Source organism: Xyrauchen texanus, chromosome 22 (genome assembly GCF_025860055.1).
Source record: "Xyrauchen texanus isolate HMW12.3.18 chromosome 22, RBS_HiC_50CHRs, whole genome shotgun sequence".
NCBI classification, from domain to species: Eukaryota; Metazoa; Chordata; class Actinopteri; order Cypriniformes; family Catostomidae; genus Xyrauchen; species Xyrauchen texanus.
Window position 1 is genome coordinate 11560955 of NC_068297.1, and position 20280 is coordinate 11581234.

General features: G+C 35.9%; 1 protein-coding gene across 3 annotated transcripts in view; it reads left to right on the forward strand.

The window, feature by feature from the left end:
• The window catches only part of LOC127662224 (regulator of G-protein signaling 7-like), a 67433-nt gene that overhangs the window by 33836 nt on the left and 13317 nt on the right, over nt 1-20280 (forward strand). For all 3 annotated transcript variants that reach the window (XM_052153327.1, XM_052153326.1, XM_052153328.1), the window contains exons 3-6: nt 7855-7951; nt 14084-14134; nt 18094-18200; nt 19629-19680. In XM_052153327.1, the coding sequence (XP_052009287.1) occupies nt 7855-7951; nt 14084-14134; nt 18094-18200; nt 19629-19680 (307 nt within the window). The remainder of the gene's footprint in view (nt 1-7854; nt 7952-14083; nt 14135-18093; nt 18201-19628; nt 19681-20280) is intronic.

Genomic DNA, 20280 nt, shown 5'->3' on the forward strand with positions numbered 1-20280 from the left:
AAGGGGACCGGGAGTGAGGGATTTTAGGGGAACAAGCAGATGAGATCTAAAATTTTAAATGTATTTCCTGCAATAACCTTGTCTGTTGGAGACCAATAACTCTTCATCTCTCCTCTGATGCAAACAGTCATTAAAAGACACTCATGCTCTCACAAGCAGTCCACATTCCAGCTGTCTGCTACACAGGAGAGAGAGAGAGAGAGAGAGAGAGAGAGAGAGAGAGAGATGGGGATATCAGGACACATGCGGATATCAGCGCACACAGGGTCACGGGGGTTAAGTGTAGGAAGTGTAATTGATTGCTCTAGTGTTGTTGTTGATTAGCTGGAAGATTTTGTATGAAACCTGTTGTTTTTTCTGTAAGTGTACACTTGTCCTTGATGAACAAGGACACTTTAATGGGATTTCTCTCTCTCCATCACATTTCCTCTCTGCCTTTTTGAAATGCCTTCTTTGATATTTAAGATGATCTGTATCCGACAGTTTCATGGTGTCCTTTTCTGGGTATGTCTAAGGTGTCACAATTATTTGACAGAATTAGTGTAATGTACAAGTTCCAAAAAGTGCCATGTTTGGACATGTCCCCATCTGCCCTGATTATTGGCTGTTTTGAAACAGTTGGACAATATTATCTGTGATTCTGATGTTTGGCCAAAATACTGGTGAATGTGGAAAGTGCAAAAGACACTAAAAATTATGCACTGAAGCATAAATATATAATCATTAAAAAAATATACATTTTTAATTCACGAAATTGACCAAAAAAGTTAATGACTCGAATACACAGACATTTTCTTTAATCAAATGCCCTATAGAATGAGAATGCCCCTCCCCCCTAAAATCACCTGCAACAAATAAGCAAGTACAAAATCATGGTTCATGGCTGTGAGACAATGTAAGCCTATTGGCTGTCTTTAAATAAAAAAATGTGTAGGAAATACATCAACACAAAGCAGAAAAGTGTGCTTGTCATTTGGTGGTATTTTTAAGCAGTGTTGTAGCTTAAGGCTTTAGCAATGTGTCTAAATTCTATGCAGTATAATGCACAGTACATATCAGAAAATATCAGTAAATGTCAGATTCCACTCTTAATTTGTCTTCATCTTTGATTGCAGGATTTGTTTTCGGCAACATGACACTATTTGCTCTTTGATTCAATTTAGTATTTGATCTGTCTCTCGTTTGGCCAACTCATCTTATTGGCTTTTATCAGTCTGTTTTGTGATTGGCTGAAGCTCATGTGTGGAGGCCCAGATGTGTTCCCTGGAGATACACTGCCTGAGGACATTGTGTTTTGAGAGAACTGTCTGCATTGTCGTTCCAGACATTGTACTGTTTCTATGTTCTAGAAACACAGAAACAGTGTAGCATACGGCTGCGCTGATGAACGATAGCTTGATGTCAATAAACTGTTATTTTTGCTGTTCGCCAGCTTGCCTGGCACCTACTCCTTGTAGTTATTTTCAGTGTCATTTAGTCATTTCTGGATATCAAGTTGATTTAATTCACCCTTGAATCTCCTGGACGGATTTACAAGCATTCTTGGCTGCAGATTTGTTACAGTACTGTACAGCTGATGCCAGCGATGCATTTGGGAGTTTATATCATCGCACATCATTGCACCATACAGCTTGTGCCTCTCCACTTCCTTTCTCTCTCTCTCTCTCTCTCTCTCTCTCTCTCTCTCTCTCTCTCTCTCTCTCTCTCTCTCTCTCTCCCCATCTCTGTCTTTCTCTCTAAAATGTTTCCATTACTGTCACAGAGTGTGAGAGGAATGCTTAGATCCCTCATTACCTTAAATTAGCACTTCAGTGTTTGCCAACCAGTCCAGCCAAAGTGTATACAGGTTTCTCTGTACCACTATGTGTGTGTGCACTGTAGACTGGGGCATTGGAATTGGGAGTGGGGGTGGGCTGTGTAGACTTAGTCACTTCATGTTTCCTGATCAATCAGATTCCATTTTCACTATAAAATCACTATTCTATTCCTATGCTATTGATGACATACTGATGTCACACAGCAGGCAGCCAAACTTAATGGTTCTTTTGAGCAACAGCTTTCAGTTGTGGATAGAACTGTTGTGATTATGAAATAATCATCATATCACGAATATTGTGCATACTTCAATTCCAATCACATTTTACTATCTAAATAAGGAAAATGTAAGCAAATTTAGAATTACCATGAATGCGTTTTTGTGTCATTTTCTGGTGATATTGCATTATGTGAGCTATCCAAATGAACTCCAACCTTCTCACTGATCTGCTCTGCAGAACGCACTGAGAGCAGCTACTGAAGATGATTAACCACTTCTGAAGCACTATGATGCCCACACTGTCTGCGGAGGTTCATGCTAAAACCCCAGCAAAAATATAAGTGAGGATTAGGGCTGCATGATTGTAAGAAGGTTCTGAAGTGGGAGCTGAATCCACATTCAATGAACTTTAATTACAACACAACATAAAACACTGATGCACACTGGTGTCTCTCTCTCTCTCTCTCTCTCTCTCTCTCTCTCTCTCTCTCTCTCTCTCTCTCTCTCTCTGCATCCCTGGCTCTTCACTTATCTCCCTCCTGCTGATTAGGCAACAGCGCCGGGCAGGTTATAACAAACAAACATATTATTTGAAAATATCATCTTTGACATCAAAGTAAACATAACATAAAACATAATTTAAATAACCATCAACTCACAGGTAACATCTTTGCTGTAACATCTGATACAGATTGTTGTGCTTTGACTTAACAAGACTGTAAAGGTTTGTATTGGAGTGTATCGTGATTTACATGTTTTAAATATCACTTCAGACTGCATGTGGTCATCTCTTTTGAAGCCAAAATATCTCTATATAATTGAGGTGCTTTTTTATTTTATCACTAAAACGTCTGCAGCTGCTGTGGGTGCCTTGCGCTGAATCATCTTTTCAGACTATGAGTTTGTTATGAGAACATTGTGACGGCTTGTAGGTCATCTCACATATGACATCATCAGAGCGTGCCCAGTCTATTCTCTGCTATCTATGTTACCATAATGGTAACTTTTTATAGTATTAAAATCATTCAGTTGTCACACGCCCTTGCATTATGCATATTGCAATGCTCTTATCTGGCAGCCCTAGTGAGGATTTTGATAGTGAACTTAAAGCAATCCGGTTTCACTTTAATTAAACATTCTCATAATCACAAATGTTCATGGTCATTCCGGGTTCAAACGCGCAGTGTTAATGATACGCAGTGACCCAGGAGGATACAAGCCACTCAGTCTATTTCTGTGGAGATGTTAAAATGAAGAAACATTTTCAAACAGTGTAAATGTAAAATGGACCAAGACTAAAGCTGACCAAAAAAAGAGACATATTTTACGTATCCTTCTACCTCTGTATTAAAACCTTAAAAAAAGAATATATCCCTATTTAATATATTATTCCAAGTTAAATATGAACAACGAATGGCTGTATGAAGCACACATACTGTACACCATATGTAGTATGACAGTTTGTATGACGATTAATTATCATAATCGTGAAAGCCACAAAGCAGACAATTAATTATCTTAATCACAATTATTTGTTTGTCAATTAATTTTCAGTAAAATGTCATAATTATGACAGTGGTAGTGGAAATGGGCAATGCTGCAATTTTAATAATCTGGTATGCATTATTTTATCTTTAGTATGTTTATGTTAATAAGAGTTATTATAAAGCAATATCTATGGTTTATTTTGAAGAAATATATGTTGGTTCTTTTTGAAGATTTGACAAATGTTTTATCTTGGTTTGGTGGGCCTGTATGATTTAGTCATACATGTAACAGGTTGAAGAATACACATCCTTATACGTTTAACACACTTCTAAAGCCTGATAAATGAAGCATTTCAACATGAAAGCTTCCATCAGACATGCAGTCTGCATATTACTTAAATTATTGATCCAAATACAGTACATAATGACATTTGATATTTTTAATATGCAAACAGCCAATTGAGATTGAACAATACAGTACTTACTGCTTTCAAAATAAATGCAAAGACAATTTAAGAAATAGTAATTGATTTTATTCTCATATCCACTCACAAACAGCCAGTGTGTGTTGCGGTGGTGGCGAGACAGTGTCCGGTATGCTCTCTTTAGATTTTAGGTGGTATGAGATCTTCATTAGATGATATTTGTCCTGTTGCTGTGCAAAGTTATGTAAAGTTTAAATCTACCAACAGCAGCTGTGAGGCAGTTTGGTCTTATTAGAGCAGCGGCAATAACATGGTGATCTGAAAATATTATAATTTATGTCATATCCTGAATTTATCAGAATCCTGTTGAAAATCTAAAGAAGCCCAAATCTCAAAAAATCTTTTGGATACAGGATATTTCAACTTCACAAGCAACACTTATTGGGCATTTTCAGATTAGCCTATTAAGCAGCTCTTTTCTGTGATGCCAAAAGAACCCGTAAGTGTCTGTAAAGTGTCTTTTGTTTGTAAACAGTAACTTCATCTACAATATATGAAAATATAAGGGAATTCACTTTTGCTCTGTTTATGTTTTTATCATTTTTATAGTTCTTTTGAACCCCCAATAGGCTGATATGAAAAACGCCTACCTCTGCTGGCATGCATTAAAAGCACATTTCAGATACAGGATAATTCCCTATAGTTTTAGCCCCCATATATTATATAAAGCAGACAGTTTGCATATTCTAGCAGATGTAAGGATGATGTCTGCAAATAAAATATGATACAAGCTCATTTTTGCTCGTCAAACTGGCTTAATGTTGTATCCCAATGACAAATCAGGGTAAAACATCAGCACAAGCTAATACATTTTCATGAGCTCAGCCTTCTCCGTAATGATGACACAACCCACTCATCTCTCCTCCCCAGCTCTAAAACTTGTACCCGTGCCACTAACTGTAGGTGGTTAGTAACAGCTACACTGTAAATCCCGATAAGTTTAGAATACTCAAAACTTTTGTTGTAACTGATTACATAAGAATATTTAAGTACCTGTAATACATTTTTTAATTAAACTGTAATTTAAAAGATGCATCAATTTTCAGCTATTGTTTTTTTTTTGTCCATTTGTAGGCTTTTAATGACAGTGTTAGTGAGAGGAGACAGGAAATCACATCGGGAAAGGATCTTACGAGCCGGGATTTGAATTCGGTCACCCGCATTAGCTGCATTAGCACCACATGTCATGAGCGCAGCCCGCTAGGCTACAGTTCTGACTACTTATAAAAATGATGATGCTGGCAATGTTTGCTTAAAAACATTGACTCAAATAAAATTTAAATATCATTATTTGTTAAGAAAACATATAAGTTTATTGTTGGGTCAACTAACTAGTTTTGATTGCTATACTGATAATGTTTATAAGTTAATAGTACTGTTTGGGTTTAAAGTATCAAAAAGCATTTAATCGCCGCATATTAAAAAAGAAGCTATTTCAGGAGTCATAATAGCAGTTTTCTGGGTAATTTTCTTTTATTTTCTATTAGAATTCCAAAAACGTCATGGTTTGAAGAAACACTCTCCCCATCAGTGTAGAACCCACCAATGTAATTCTGTGGGGCCTCCACTTGAGACAACTGCAACAACTCCCTTCCCCTTTCACTCTCTAAACACACATAGGTATCAACACGTTCTGAATATATGTACACATTCATGCACACACACACATTAACACACACCTTCATATGTCACATATCCCTTGGGGACATGTAGTTGACCTGAATTTGATATGGTTTAATGCTGGAATGATGTCATAGGCTGCTGTAGAGTGTTCAGTCACGTGTGCAGTGTGTAAGTTCCCTGGCGACGCTCTGCACTGCTTGCCTTGTTAACTCAAACACTCAAAGCGTCTCTGAGAATAGTCTAAATGTCGGCGGATCAATGAATGGGTGACATGATTGGTGCCACTCTGCTCCATGTTGCTCTTCATTTAATAAATAGGGTAGATATATCTTATGACTTCATTCACTAAAGGCTGAGTTGATCCTTTAGTCTTGTTTCCCATGGGCTCCTATCACAAGGCTCTGCGGAGTCACACTGTACTGTTATTGGTTGAATTGTTCAGTATATTTGAGTCCTGATTGGCCCTCCAGATTTGCCAAGAAAGAGAATCTGAAACTAAAAGGCACACAAAAGATAACTATATATGTTAAGACATATGGGGCTCTGTTTCCGCGAGAGTGCTAAGTCTCAGTGAGATTTTCATGCCAGCACAAAGCGCAAGTGGGCAAGAAAATCTCACAAACTCTGGGTGTATTGTATGTAAATAAAGTGGCACAAAGTGCAATTTGCTATTTTCCTGAGAAAAAAAGTTATTCCACTAAGACGTTTCAAAAGCAGCTCTGTTTTCAGTGCATTTGCAGTTTAGAGATTCCACCAGGAGGTTATAATAAAGTTAATATCCAAACTCTGAAAATATAGTGGAACATAAAATTATGTCCCTGATGATCTGAGTTGTAGCAATCTTATGAAACAAACATTTATGAGAGTTGTATTAAACTTTCTAGAGGTCATGGTTTATTTGTATTGGTATTTTTCCACATGTTGTCAGAGTGATTTTTAAGTCACTGCAAAATGTGCCAATGAAAGAAGTTATAAAGGATAAAATATTTGGATTTGGTATGATTTTGTTTGACCACTTCGTTATTTCGATAAAATTGTAGTTTTTTTTAAAGTGTAAATGAAGTGCGTGCCGCAACAATCACTATTAATACTAGCCATAATTTGTGTTTCAGTAGATTAAAATTATTAATAATACTTACATTCCCTATAATTACATTCCCTATCATTTTTGGAGTGTACATCCAAATCCTGACAAGAATAACAGTTTCTGTGTGTCCATTTTTCTAATTCATTGCATGCAGTCCATTTGCACTACCAACTTCTTATGAAAGTGATGATTTTTGTTTATTAAATTAACCAAATTAAATTGTACTAGACCTAGATTTCGCCAAACCCACTTGCGCCTAGACTTAGCATATGTTTGCACGAAAATACACTGACTTTGCCCTTATGACTTATGGCATAGCACTGCACTTAACGCTAGCGCTCTGAAAATATGGCCTATGAACTTGTGTCTTATTCAATAACCACCTGCAATCCAGTTTAACCAGACACTATATGCCTTGAAATAGCGCTGTGGCGTATTAAAATTAAACTATTTTTTTTTTTTTTCAGCACAAAGACAAATTAGGCATATTATAGATGTAGTTTATTCACAAAACTCTATGCCATTGTCACAATTAACATTGTGCTATTACCGGCACATGTGGTCATGGCATTAGTAACTCATAAAATGATGATTAAATGATGGATAAGATCTTTATAGCAGTCATATATAAAGACACACGGTGTAGTTGAGAACACTTTTAACATTTTAAAGAGCCAGTTCAGGTGACTGCTGGAGTGATGCTGTACAGTCCTTGTAAAGTATGCTAAATGACAGTAGTCTCCTTTTCCCCCACTACTGTATTATAGCATTCAGCACCAACCCTGAAGATTGGGAATTGCACCAAAAAAGTTGCATGTAGCACTAAATAATTCCTTTAATGAATTGGGTGATAAAACATTCTTAGTGAATTTCCCCCCTTAGTGTTACTTAAAAATGGGGTCTACAATTGATAAACTACCTGCATAATAATGTTTGTTTTGTGACAGTGTGTATGTGCATGACTGTTGCATGATTTTCCATTCTACTATATAGTACTAAATCATTTTGTACGCCTCACAGAATATTTATGCAGAGTTGTATTCTTGTTGTATTTCTATTGCGTGTTGCAGCTGCATTGAATGCATGTGCTCTCTTTCTTTAGCCTGATGTCTCTGTTTTTCTCTGTCTCTTGTTCAGATGGAGGATGTTGTTGCCAGGATGCAGGATGAAAAATATGGCATACCTATTCGTACAGTGAAGAGTTTCCTTTCAAAGATTCCCAGTGTCTTCTCTGGTAATTCTCATACATCTGTTTTCTTTCCACTGCATTTCCTGACTGACACAGAGAAAGCAGTATTCTGTGGGAACCAGTGCCCCACAGCAAGCCTGCAAACCAGTGCATTGAAAACTCAGCCAGAACTCTGTGGTACTGCGACAGTCGCTGACCCCTGCGTGTCCTGATCTCTATCAAAGGGCTCTGGCCAGCAGAGTTCTGGTTGAGAGCCACAATACATTCTGTGTGTAAAGAACAGAGTTTGAATGAATAGATGATTTTACTTCATTCATAATTTATTCAGATTTAAGGTTGTCTTGGACTTGTACAAACAAATATAAGCATGAACGAATGCCAATTACATTGTAGAATTGTGTGATTTGCAGCCAACCATGAGTAATTCATTTTGTGTCCTGGAGGAAGAGTGGGATAGTTAATGTAATGGAGCTGACCAAGAACTGGACTCGAGACACAAGTAGTGTAAAAAAGAGGATCATTTTATTTTAAGAAGCAGAAAGAGGTTGATAAGAAATAAATAAAAAAAATACAGTGAAAAAAACAACAATTATAATAATTGTCTTGAAGCAATAAATCATGAAAACTGGCAAAAGCAGCTATAAACAAATATAAATCATACGCCTGAAGAATAAGGGTAAAAGACAAAAAAAGAGACCAAAATGCACTCTGGGTTCAGAATGGCATACATCCCATACTAATCTTACCACTCCTTCAATGCAGTATGTCTATGGCAGAAATAGAATGAGTAGTATTGTGAGTATGCAGTTCTGAACTCAGCCTCTGCCTCAAACAACTAACATTTAATTAGAGCTGTTTCACCCACAACACAAAATACAGGTACGTGTTAAATAACAATATTCAATAATGAAACGAAAACAATCTCTCTAAAAATAACCGTAACATTTACGTTTATTAACAGATATAAACATAACTATTCTAATACGTAAATTAATCACATAAACTATTGCAAAGATATGAACATCATGAGGAACCCTCTTTCTAGAGCAAAGTGGTACAGTCCAATTTATTCCTGGAATGGTATAAAAGGTGGAGCCAAAGCTGCTTTTTCTTCAATTGCCTGATGGGATCTGGGAATACTGCATCCACCAACTTAATTTCAGTTGGATTGGTCTCTGGTAAAATAGCTTAACATAAAAAGCTGCCTTGTAGTAAATTTCTAGTTATTTGAGCCATGTAGTTCTATTTAATAAACATTGTTTTAAACTACATTGCACTGCGTGTGCTAAAATTAATGGGGGGAGGAAAACTGTTTGTCAGACCAATTAATTAAAAATGTATGTTTCACTTCCTCTCACAGTTACCAAGATTTAGTATTTTGCTGGCTGGGCAAATAAAACTTTTTATAAGGCTGCTGATATGACTGGATTTTTCCTCATGTGAGTATATTTGATTAAATGTATTGGCCTATTGTTAAGTGGCAAAACATTCTTAATGAGGAAAAATTATGCTGTGCACCTTTTATTTCTAATAGCCAGAAATGGCCTTAAAAGCACGGTTAATGGAATAATCTGGGTTATTTTTAAGATCGTCTATGAACAGCATCTGTTTCATGCTGTCAATTAAATTATTGTCCTGTTAGTTTAGTGGAGTTGATGTCTACAATACTGTCCTGCTAGGATAGCATAGCAAGACAACTGGTTGGCATGTTCACCTTAGGCTATACTGTTAGCATGCTAATCAAAGATGTTTACCAGTTGCTTTGCTATTTTCAAATATGTAATTAAAGCTTTAACCATTAGCTATGCTGTCTTATAATGCTAATGCTTTAACATAACTGTAGAGCAGGACAATTCAGTTGGTGGCTTGCCAATCGTTTTGATTAAAGTGGCACTGCTTTTAAAACATGAACCAGCACAGGTGAGCACATTGGATGGCATCTTCAAACAAATGCAATTACTTTTCTGCAGTGCTTTAGACGTAAAATGTATTATCACAACAGTTGCTACATGTGGACTCGTATACACCATTATATTTTACAAAAGAGTAATCGATGAAAAGTGAGCCTTCAAAGAAAATTTAGCTTTTTTGCTCCATGCCTCACGTGTTAAACGGACTTATCTCGACTGTTCATGGTGTGTAGAGCTTGTAAAAAGTGTTAGTGAAGAGCCACTGAACCTGCATATACGTATACACCGATCAGCCACAACATTATAATCACCTGTCTACTATTGTGTAGGTCCCCCTTGTGCTGCAAATGGTGCCAACCAATATATCTGAATAGCATTCTGAGATGATATTCTTAACAGATCTGTTATCTGAGTTACCGTAGACTTTGTCAGTTTGAACCAGTCTGGCCATTCTCTGACCTCTCTCATCAACAAGAGGTTTCCATTCGCAGAACTGCCCCTGACTGGATGTTTTTCTGATAACTGCTCTGTACAATTGTGGTGAGAATGTCATCTCAGAATGCTTTTCTGAGATACAGGTTGGTGCTGTTTTAGTGGCATGAGGGGGGCATGCACAATATTAAGCAGGTGGTTTTAATGTTGTAGCTGATCTGTGTATATTCTGACTGTGTCTTTGCTCTATATATAGATGTTTGTCAGCTTTCTCAATCCCGAACATCATCGGATCAGTTTTCTCTCCATTTAATGATTATCTCGACAAATGTCTCCTGCACTGGCTCCTGTGTGTAAATAAATGAAATCTGCAAGACAAAGGCTAATTTTCCCTTCACTGAATGGGAGAATAATAGAGGGATGATAGACCATTTCTCTTTTTGTTAGTTTTACATTTTATACTTCGTATTCGATGGCCATTGTTTTCTTATGTGGGTTGATATTGTCAAAGATATGGGCTTTAGCTGATCTTAAGTTCCTTGTCATTTTCATAGTTTGTGAAAATAGTCCTGTTGTGTTAAAATGAGGATTGGTTGTATTTTGAAGTAAAGTTGTTCAAAATATATTTAAGGTTAAGTTATGTTTTTCCTTCAGCCAGATCTTAAGAATGAACTCGTGGCCAGACCTAAAAAATTGTCTATGAATAATTAATAGTTATCAGTCAACCAATTTCCAGCATTGTTTCATATCTCTTGCATCATTCCGCAATCTTTTTCCTCAAAACAATATTTAAAGTCCATTTATATATTTGTAAAGTAGATGTGCAGTTGTTTGGTTATTATTGCTAAATAAGTATGTTATGTACAGTACTCATGACCATGTGACTGTACTTTTGTCCAATAGATATTTCTTTAACATCTTTGAAAAACAAAACAAGGAAAAGAAAACAATCCCCATAAATAGATGCATCAATAATTTAGATGCAATTATTGTTTTGTATCATTGTTATTTAGATAATTAGATTACTGTTTAGAGACTGAAAAAGAGAAGTAAATTTGATGTTACTATGCCATAATCCACTGCAGATTGTGAGGATTAGGAAGGAGGAAGCAAGAGGGAAATTCTCAGAAGGAGAATCTCTTCTTCCTCTGACTGTGGACCCACCGAGGATTCATTAAAAGGCCAGCTTCAAGCTCTTACACAACAGTGTTTTCATCTCTATGCTTTAAAAAGTCTCACTCTTTCTTGCTCCTCCTGTCTTTGGGGATATGGCTCTCAGTGCTGAAGGCAATAGTGACTCGGCATATTATGTGAATACAGGGGTCGATTGGTCCGGAAAGCATATATAGGTGCACGGAGCATACGGTCATCGACAAAGCATTTAAAAGACATATTCACATAATGTTAGTCAAAGCCATGACACAGTATGGTGCAATACAGTATACATGTATAGAGAATGGAGCTATATAAAATGTATATATGGATGTAAAAAACATTTTTTTTTATAATTATACATGCTTTCTATACAAACCCATGTGTTTAATGTGCAAAATCACCATTTTTTATTTGTTTTAATATATAGTTACATATTTATACTACCAGATGTACAAACCATATTCCCATTTGAACATAATTTCCTTTGCACATTCCTGTATATAACAACTCTACGTACTGTACATTTCAGTATACCATGAATCTCGATGGCAGTAACATTTAATGTTATCAGATGGTAATACCATGTAATACCATGATACTTTGACATACAGCCTCCGTATTTATGCACCATTCGAACTGACATGGTTCTTTAAAGCACCTCAAAGAAAACCATGTTGTTTTGATATGTGATTTACGTATTCACATACCATTGTATTTACAAATAATGCCCTAGTACTGCCATCACACTTTGATATATTGTTACATATTCATATGCTATTGTATTTGCATGGTGCTCCTAGGTAATGGTACATGTCCAAAAACATGGTAATACCATGGTACTTTTTTTATGTGTTTTTTGTCAAGGCTTCAAAATTGATACTCTTTTGGTTGGAAAATGTTGTTACCTGCAGTAGTTCAACAGCTGCACACGTGCAAACGATAGGACGTATTGCAGATTTGGCTTCTATTTATTGTAGATTAATATACACCGCAACCAGCGTTACCTTTTGTTTTTGAAATTTTTAGTTAGTGTGTTGATCAGTCAGAAACCACTCTAAACAATTCAGCAGCAGGCGTGTGATCTTTTGGAGTCATTCAGATTGAATCGCGAACCGATTCAGACCTCTTAGCTATCACGTGTGACCAATTCATTGTAAACAACTGACTTAAATGTGCGGACATCTTTAGTTCTGATTCAAAAGTGGTGACCGTAAATTGGTACACAACATGATGTATCGGTGAAGCATTTGCCTATGCTATACTGTTACCTAATCAAAAATATAGCTTTGCTACTCCAGCTGCTTGATTTGAAAACTAGCGAAGCAACCACCTCACTACTGAGAAATGTAGTTAAGCTAATAGCTTTGCTTTTTGTAGAGAAACTACTGTCCATCACTGCTTGTGGTGCAGAAATAACACACTTCCTCTTTAAACAAGACCTGAACTGAGAGCTGATGTGAGGAATATAGCAATTAGATTCATAAACATGTATTTATATAGGCACACATGCAAGAAATAGTTTATGGTTTATTCTAGGTAGTCAGTCTGCGAGAGGGCACAGAGGGGTTTAGGGTTCATTGGTAAAGATTATTCTGCTCATCCACAAAATACTCCAGTGAAGCTATGCTGAGTCTGAGATCCTCTTTGGAGCATCCAGAACTGCTGCAAACATTAGGCCCTTTCCCACATACAGTCCTGATTCTTATGAGGAACAGAACACCTGATGAGACTTTTCCCCTGTTGCATTTGCATTCACAAAAGGAACCACCATAGTGACGTCATCTAGTGTTGACCATTTTTTTCTGACGTTATTTGCACGCGCGTTACAATAGCAACAACGACAACAAAATCAACAACACAGATGGAGGACGGCGGTATCGGAGCTACACCTGTTTGTTTAGGGCTGTTTTATACGAACTGTTGCTGCATCGGAAAACGTAGGCAGCTGCCTTATCAGTTAATGGTTTAAACAAATGTTTTTGGATGAATGGAACTATTTGAACTGTTTAAAAAACACCTTATTTCATCCTACCTTCATTCATCCTTATACAGCCTCCTAAGGCAGCTGTGGCATGATCATGTGTCTGTCTGCGGGAGAGGGAAAGTGGTAAGGCTTGTCTACTGGGCTGTAAAAAATGCCCAGGTGACAAGCCTTACCACTTTCCTTCTCCTGCAGACAGACACATGATCATGCCACAGCTGCCTTCGTTGGCTGTATAAGGATGAATGAAGGTTTGTCTACTGGGCTGTAATTAAAGCCCAGGTGACAAGCCTTACCGCTTTCCCTCTCCCACAAACAAATGACCACGCGCCCCAGGAAAAGGAAGACGTAGTAATCCAGAAATCACTTTATTTTCTGTATAGTTAGACAGTAAAGATGTGATAAACTCAAATAGTGTCTCCCGATGAAGTCACACAAATGTGAAACGGGGGATTCTCTTTGGATACTTTGTTTGTTATATTTTGTTTGTCAAAGAAATTGTAAATTAGTGCAATCCTCTATGACATTTCTATCCCAGTCAATAGTACTGACCCTAATTCTATGTTAGCAATGTTATGACTGACAGTAATTTCCTTGTGGTTTCAGCAAAGAATGTTGATCCAGGCACATACAATATAGATCATGGTAACCATTCAAACTCTCATATGAAAATATCAATCTTCACTTCCTACTTTCCAGGTTCAGACATTGTTCAGTGGCTGCTGAAGAATCTGGGTATTGAAGACCAAGGTAATACAGCCTTTTCTCTCATGACATCAGTAATAGTGCTACAGCTGTGAAGGGCATACTGTAGTTTGACAATACATTTCTTTTAATTTTTATACGTACATATACTCAGCTATTTGTATGTTAATATTTGAAACATTTAAACGTACATGTTTTTACATTTTGATAGACACAAAAATGTACAATATGGATGTTTGAAATCACCTAAAACATATTTTTTTTGTACATATTTACAGCTTTAGAAACAAAATATTGACAAATCCATTACAAATATATTTGAATACACAAATCGATTATAAATATATTTGTAGATTTTTACTGTTTATAAACATTTTAGATCCCTTAACCCTAACCCAGACTCTAAACATAACCACATTTAAACAATATTAAATTCTGTACAAAAGTTGCCCAAAGTGCTATGCGCTGCATCCGATGTGCTCCGTTATGGCATGCATTAGTATTGTGTAAGGTAGAGGGTGAAATTGAAATGATTAATTACTGTAAATCTTCTCCTGATGCACTCCATATAGCGCTGTGATACCTCATTGAAACATATACATCGCAGAATACAGCATGTCGCAAATGGTCATGAGACACTTGAGAGCCAATGAACATGACAGTGCTTTGGTGGAGGGAGATGGAGATTGTTGAATAAAATGCTTGAATTTGTGTCTGTTCTTCACAGAAAGCAATCTGAAGATTTGGATTATATCTCACAAATTTCTGTATTAATGTTATTATTGTTTTATGGTGCTTTTTGTCATTTTCTGAAAAGTCCTTTTTTGTCCCAAGACAAACAAAAATACAATTAAATGCGTAATAAATTATTAAACAATTAAAGTGTTTTTATTTTAACATTTTAAAGTTTAGTCTGTGATATAAGTGATATGAAGTGATATAATCCTTTAAAACGTTGTATGGGGCAGCAGATATCACACCTAACTGAATGAAACTGTTAAAGTGCATTATAATGTCAACTGTTTTAAATAAATGTGATGTCATTTAACTAATCTCATTGATTATAGATTAAATGCAATTAAATGAATTATTCAATATTAATCAGTTCAAACAGTACATGTAAAAATTTTGTTCCTTTCTATAGGTGTTAATATTTAAAATGATGATGTTTCGATGCTTTCAATATGTCAGTGTTGTACGTTTCAGTGTCTATGCAAACATAAGAGAATGCACGTTTGCTAGAACCAAACTTTATGTAAGAATACAAATGAATTCTCATGAGATCATGTTTATATGCTCCCTTTTCTAAAAATCAAAATCAGAATTGAAAGGACAATATATTTAGGGTATGCATATTCATAATTCAAGTAAGTTGGTGCCCAACAGCTAATGTCAGAATTCTTGTTTATCCTTTTATTGGATGAGAGGAGGGCAAGAGGTCATTTTAAAAAAAGTAACTGACATCAGTGGCTAATAGCTAATGGCTCATATTGTTCCAAACCCCATTTGACTTTCTTTCCTCATGGAACACAAAAAGAGATGTTAGGAACCTAAGTCACCATTGATATCACCATTGCATCTTTTTTGCCATATAATGAAAGTGAATGGTGGCTTTGACTAAACATTGTGCCTAACATCACTCTTTGAGTTCTACGGAAGAAAGTCAGATGGGTTTGGAACAACATGATAGTGAGTAAAAGATCAAATTTTAAATTTCAGTTGAACTATGCCTTTAAGGCCAGCATCCAAACATTACACACAAATGCTGGTTACCTGCCATGATGTTCTTTTCAGTGATGAATGAAGAGTCATGAAAGTGAGGTGAGTCTTACTGTGGAAGGAAACAAGATAAAAGGATTGTGAAAGGAAAGAAGATGAAGAGGTGTTTGCCCACCGGTGAAATTTGATTTGTCTCTGAGTATGGGTGTATTTCTCTACTTTAGAGTCCCACTGAGAGGTTTGACATGTTTTTATAAGCCTGTGAGGGGGGCTCTACCCATACAAGAACACATAAGTGTATAAAATCTCTCCCAGCACTCAATAGACCATAACAGGAACATTGGAGAGTTAGAAAGTAAGAATTTTATATATATTTTTTTTTTTTGGCTTCATCTCCGAGCTCCCCATTTTCTCATTCTGTCTCTCTGGTTCTTTTCTCTTGGACATTGATGATAACTCTGCTTTACCTTAGAAAATACCTGGTGATGAGACCTTACCAAAACAACAACTGCTGCAAAAAGCACAATTCACATTTGAAAATAAAAGGGTATTCATTTGTAGTCAGCACAGACACATGCTGTAATGTGCACACACATCGTAAACACTACAGTGTATTGTAAAGGTTTAATAGATATTAATTTATTGATGCATGACTCCCTTTGGTATGGGTTCAACAGAGGAGCTGTGGTGGTGTTTGAGCATGTTACTGGAGAATCAGTTATTTGGATGAGACTAAAATAGTAAACAGGAAAAGGCTTTTCTTTTTCTTTTTTTTTGCTCTAATACAAAAGGTTGTGATTAAATATTTGATTGGGGTGATACAATTTAAAATGTAAAAAGAGTCAGTCATTGAAAAACCAAATCAATTGACTGCCATTCCCCCTTTATTTCACGAGTCACAGTTGGCGTCTTAGTCATTTTGCACACGATTAGCATTTCTTTATGGTTTGGTCTTTAAATTTTGCTTTAAAATAAACTTAGTCATTATTATCTATAAGATAAATGGTTTCATTTTACTGGTGTCATTGTTTAGTTGGGGACTTGGCATGCAGAAAACTTTTGAATTGAAGTAGTTCATTTCCTTATATGAGACCTTGAGAAAACTGAACGATGTTATATGATTTTAATTTTCTGATGTAATGTTTAGATTTTATTTAATTTTTTTACTGATTCAGGGTTCCCTTGGTCATGGAAAACCTGGAAATATCAGAGAATTTAAATTTTTGGATTTCCAGGCCTAGAAAAGTCATGCAAATTAATCAAACATAAAAAAAAAAAAGAATGGATTTTTTTTATAGTGAAATATGGAATATTAAATACTTTTGTAGTTCTGCTTTGGTCTGAAATATTTTTTCAGCACATTGCACTCTGTTGTATTCCTAGAAGCTCGTATGTACCTATATGTAATGTGTTTTCTTTCAAGCTGCTTTTGGTGTTATAAACAATTTTTGTCTTTTCTTGCTTAAGACAAATAAGGAGTATTTAAAGAATGCTATAAATTCACTATAAAAAAATACAAACTCGAATCATTAATTGAACCTAATAGAACTTCATTGTGAATCGAATAGTTCCGAATTTGCCAAAAAAAAAAAAAGAAAGAAAGAAAAAATATATATTTGTGTAGTAAACTATTTTGTCATTTCTTGCTTAAGAAAAAAAGGAGTATTTAAAGAATCCTAATAATTGGGGCCTGGGTAGCTCAGCGAGTATTGATGCTGACTACCACCCCTTGTGTCGTGAGTTTGAGGTAACCTCCTCGTGGTCATGTTTAAGTGGTTCTTGCTCTAAATGGGATGCGTGGTAAGTTGTGCGTGGATCGCGGAGAGTAGCATGAGTCTCCACATGCTGTAAATCTCTGTGGTGCTATCAATCCAATCCCTTTAATGTCACTCAACCATATACACAAGTGCAACAGTGGGTGAAAGTCTTGGGTGCAGTTCTAAGCAACATAGCAGTATAACAATTACAATAAACATCTGATTTACACTTAACACAATATACACCTATTAATATAAAATATATAGTATGCACAAAATAAGAAGACTGTATACAATAAATAATTATATAAAAAAAAAATGCAATCAGTTGAAATAAATATGTAGTGTTGTGTTTTAAGTGTTGAATTTGTTAAAAAATATGTTTTCAATAGAATCTAAAACATGTGAATCGAATCAATCCACTTTCAACATAGGTTTCGCACTCATAAGTAATAATACTTATTCTGACAAAAACAATATGGTTCCCATCATGCTTAGACCACTAATAACAATGTTGTTTCTTTCTAGTTGAGGCTCTTCATGTGGGCACATTGATGGCAGCTCATGGCTATTTCTTCCCCATCTCTGACCATGTGCTCACCCTTAAAGATGATGGCACATTCTACAGATTTCAGGTCAGTCATGTTTTTAGGTCAGCTGGTTTAAGAAACAAAACCTAAACAGAGAGGGAACATTCTCTGTTATAACAGTTAATTACAGCATTAACAATACCATAACAAACAGCTCTACAAAACAGTTACACACTGTGTCCATGTTGTTCATTAGAACTAATTATTACACGGCTCTCTGTAATATTCGATTCTGATTGATGAATGACAGGAGGAATGGTACTTCCTGATAACATTACCTTTAAGCAGTGGGTTATGACTGACAGAGCAGATCTGATCATTATCGTTCTCTCTAGGGATGAATTCTGGCTGAGAAACTCAATGTGTTAAAGTCACACCATTGTTTGAGGACATCAGTGTGGAAAACTGTGATGTTTTTGTTAAATTCTTCCACCCACTTGGACTAAGAACCTCATTCAAAATGTCTCGAGGACAAAGTGTGGGTTCCCATAAACAATGTTCTAGGAAAACTGGCACATGCCGAACTAACTACTGTCACCGGATGCTCCCACAACATTTCAGAGAGACTGAGTGAGGAAATCTCACAGCTTCTAATAAAACATGTACATGTAAACATGTAAAATACAGTTTATTTTTGTTATGCTTATAATACATCTGTTAATTTCTCAAAATGCATGAATAAAGTAGGATTTTCCCCGTATTTCTACTAGCCCTCTCTGTATCCAGTGGAATCTCAAACTCAAAATATTTACATCATAATGCTACTATAGATGATTTATTTCTGTGAAAATTTCTGGTTCCTGTCTGATTCCCCACCAGAGATATTCAACCCAAAAGTGAGGGGAATTTAAAAAAAAAAAATCGAACCCTTCCAATTATAAAATGACCCTAAAAGTGGAACTTCAAGAAATCTTGAGCATTACATTCATACAGTTCTAACACTAATGTGCACAATGTTTATATATGTTCATGTACCCAGTAATGTGCTAAAGAGATCAGTTTTTGTTCCAAGGAGCTAAGACCATCCTGAGCATAGATATTGTGGTTTCTGTAAACAGCTGTATAACCAAAATTTGTCATGTCCCATGAAACACAGATGGCCGTAATGCTTAAACCAAGTAAAATACAAAAAATAAAAATGGTTTTGCAATTACAATACATAGAAGTAATCACTCAAAAATGGCCAAGCAACAAACTTTACAATTATTGGACCACTTGAGATGGACTGACCCCCATTACTTAGCAATTACTGATGTACTGTATATACACAATAATATATACAGTACAATAACACTGTAACATAAAACAAAAATCGTAAAATCTTTAGATTATTTTTTAATATAATCTGTTTTTTTTAAAAAGAATATGTTCTATAAATAAAGAATTTAGGAAAACATGAATTAAACTGCTTCAGTTTGCACATTACATTGTATAATGGGTAATGTAGTGCATTTTGTTGTTTTTTTCCCCTAGACTCCGTATTTCTGGCCCTCAAACTGCTGGGAACCTGAGAACACTGACTACGGTGAGTCTTTTTGTGAGATGTGTTACCAGAATAAGGACTCTTTTTTTCATGGAAGTGCAGTACTACACGCAACGACTGTGCACCTTAACCGTGCACAACAGCTGTGCGCAACGTCTTATCCAATTTTCGTGAGTGCGCTGATTCTGAGCAAAAGTTTGTGCAAAAAAAGAAATTGTGCAAGTGGCCATGGGTGGGAGTGTTTGTGCTCACTATAGGTGTATGCGCACAAACTGTGGTTGTGTTTTATGTAAATGAAGTGGCGCAAAGCGCAATTTAAGGTCATTGCACTTAAAAGTTTTAAAAGCAGGTTTGTTGAACTGAGGTCCAAACTCAGTTCTTGCATTTGCAGTTTGGAGATTCCACCAGCAGGTGGTAAAAATGTTCATGTTCAAACTCTGAAAATATAGTGGAACATAAAATGATCTCCCTATCAATTGCCATTTTATGAAATACAAATGTATGAGATTTGTGCTAAACTATCTATAGTTCATGGTTTATTTATAAATTGTTATTATATTTGTATTTACAATTGTATTTGTAATCTATTGGGTATTGGTATTTTTCCACCTGTTGTCATAGAGTGATTTTTATGTCACTGAA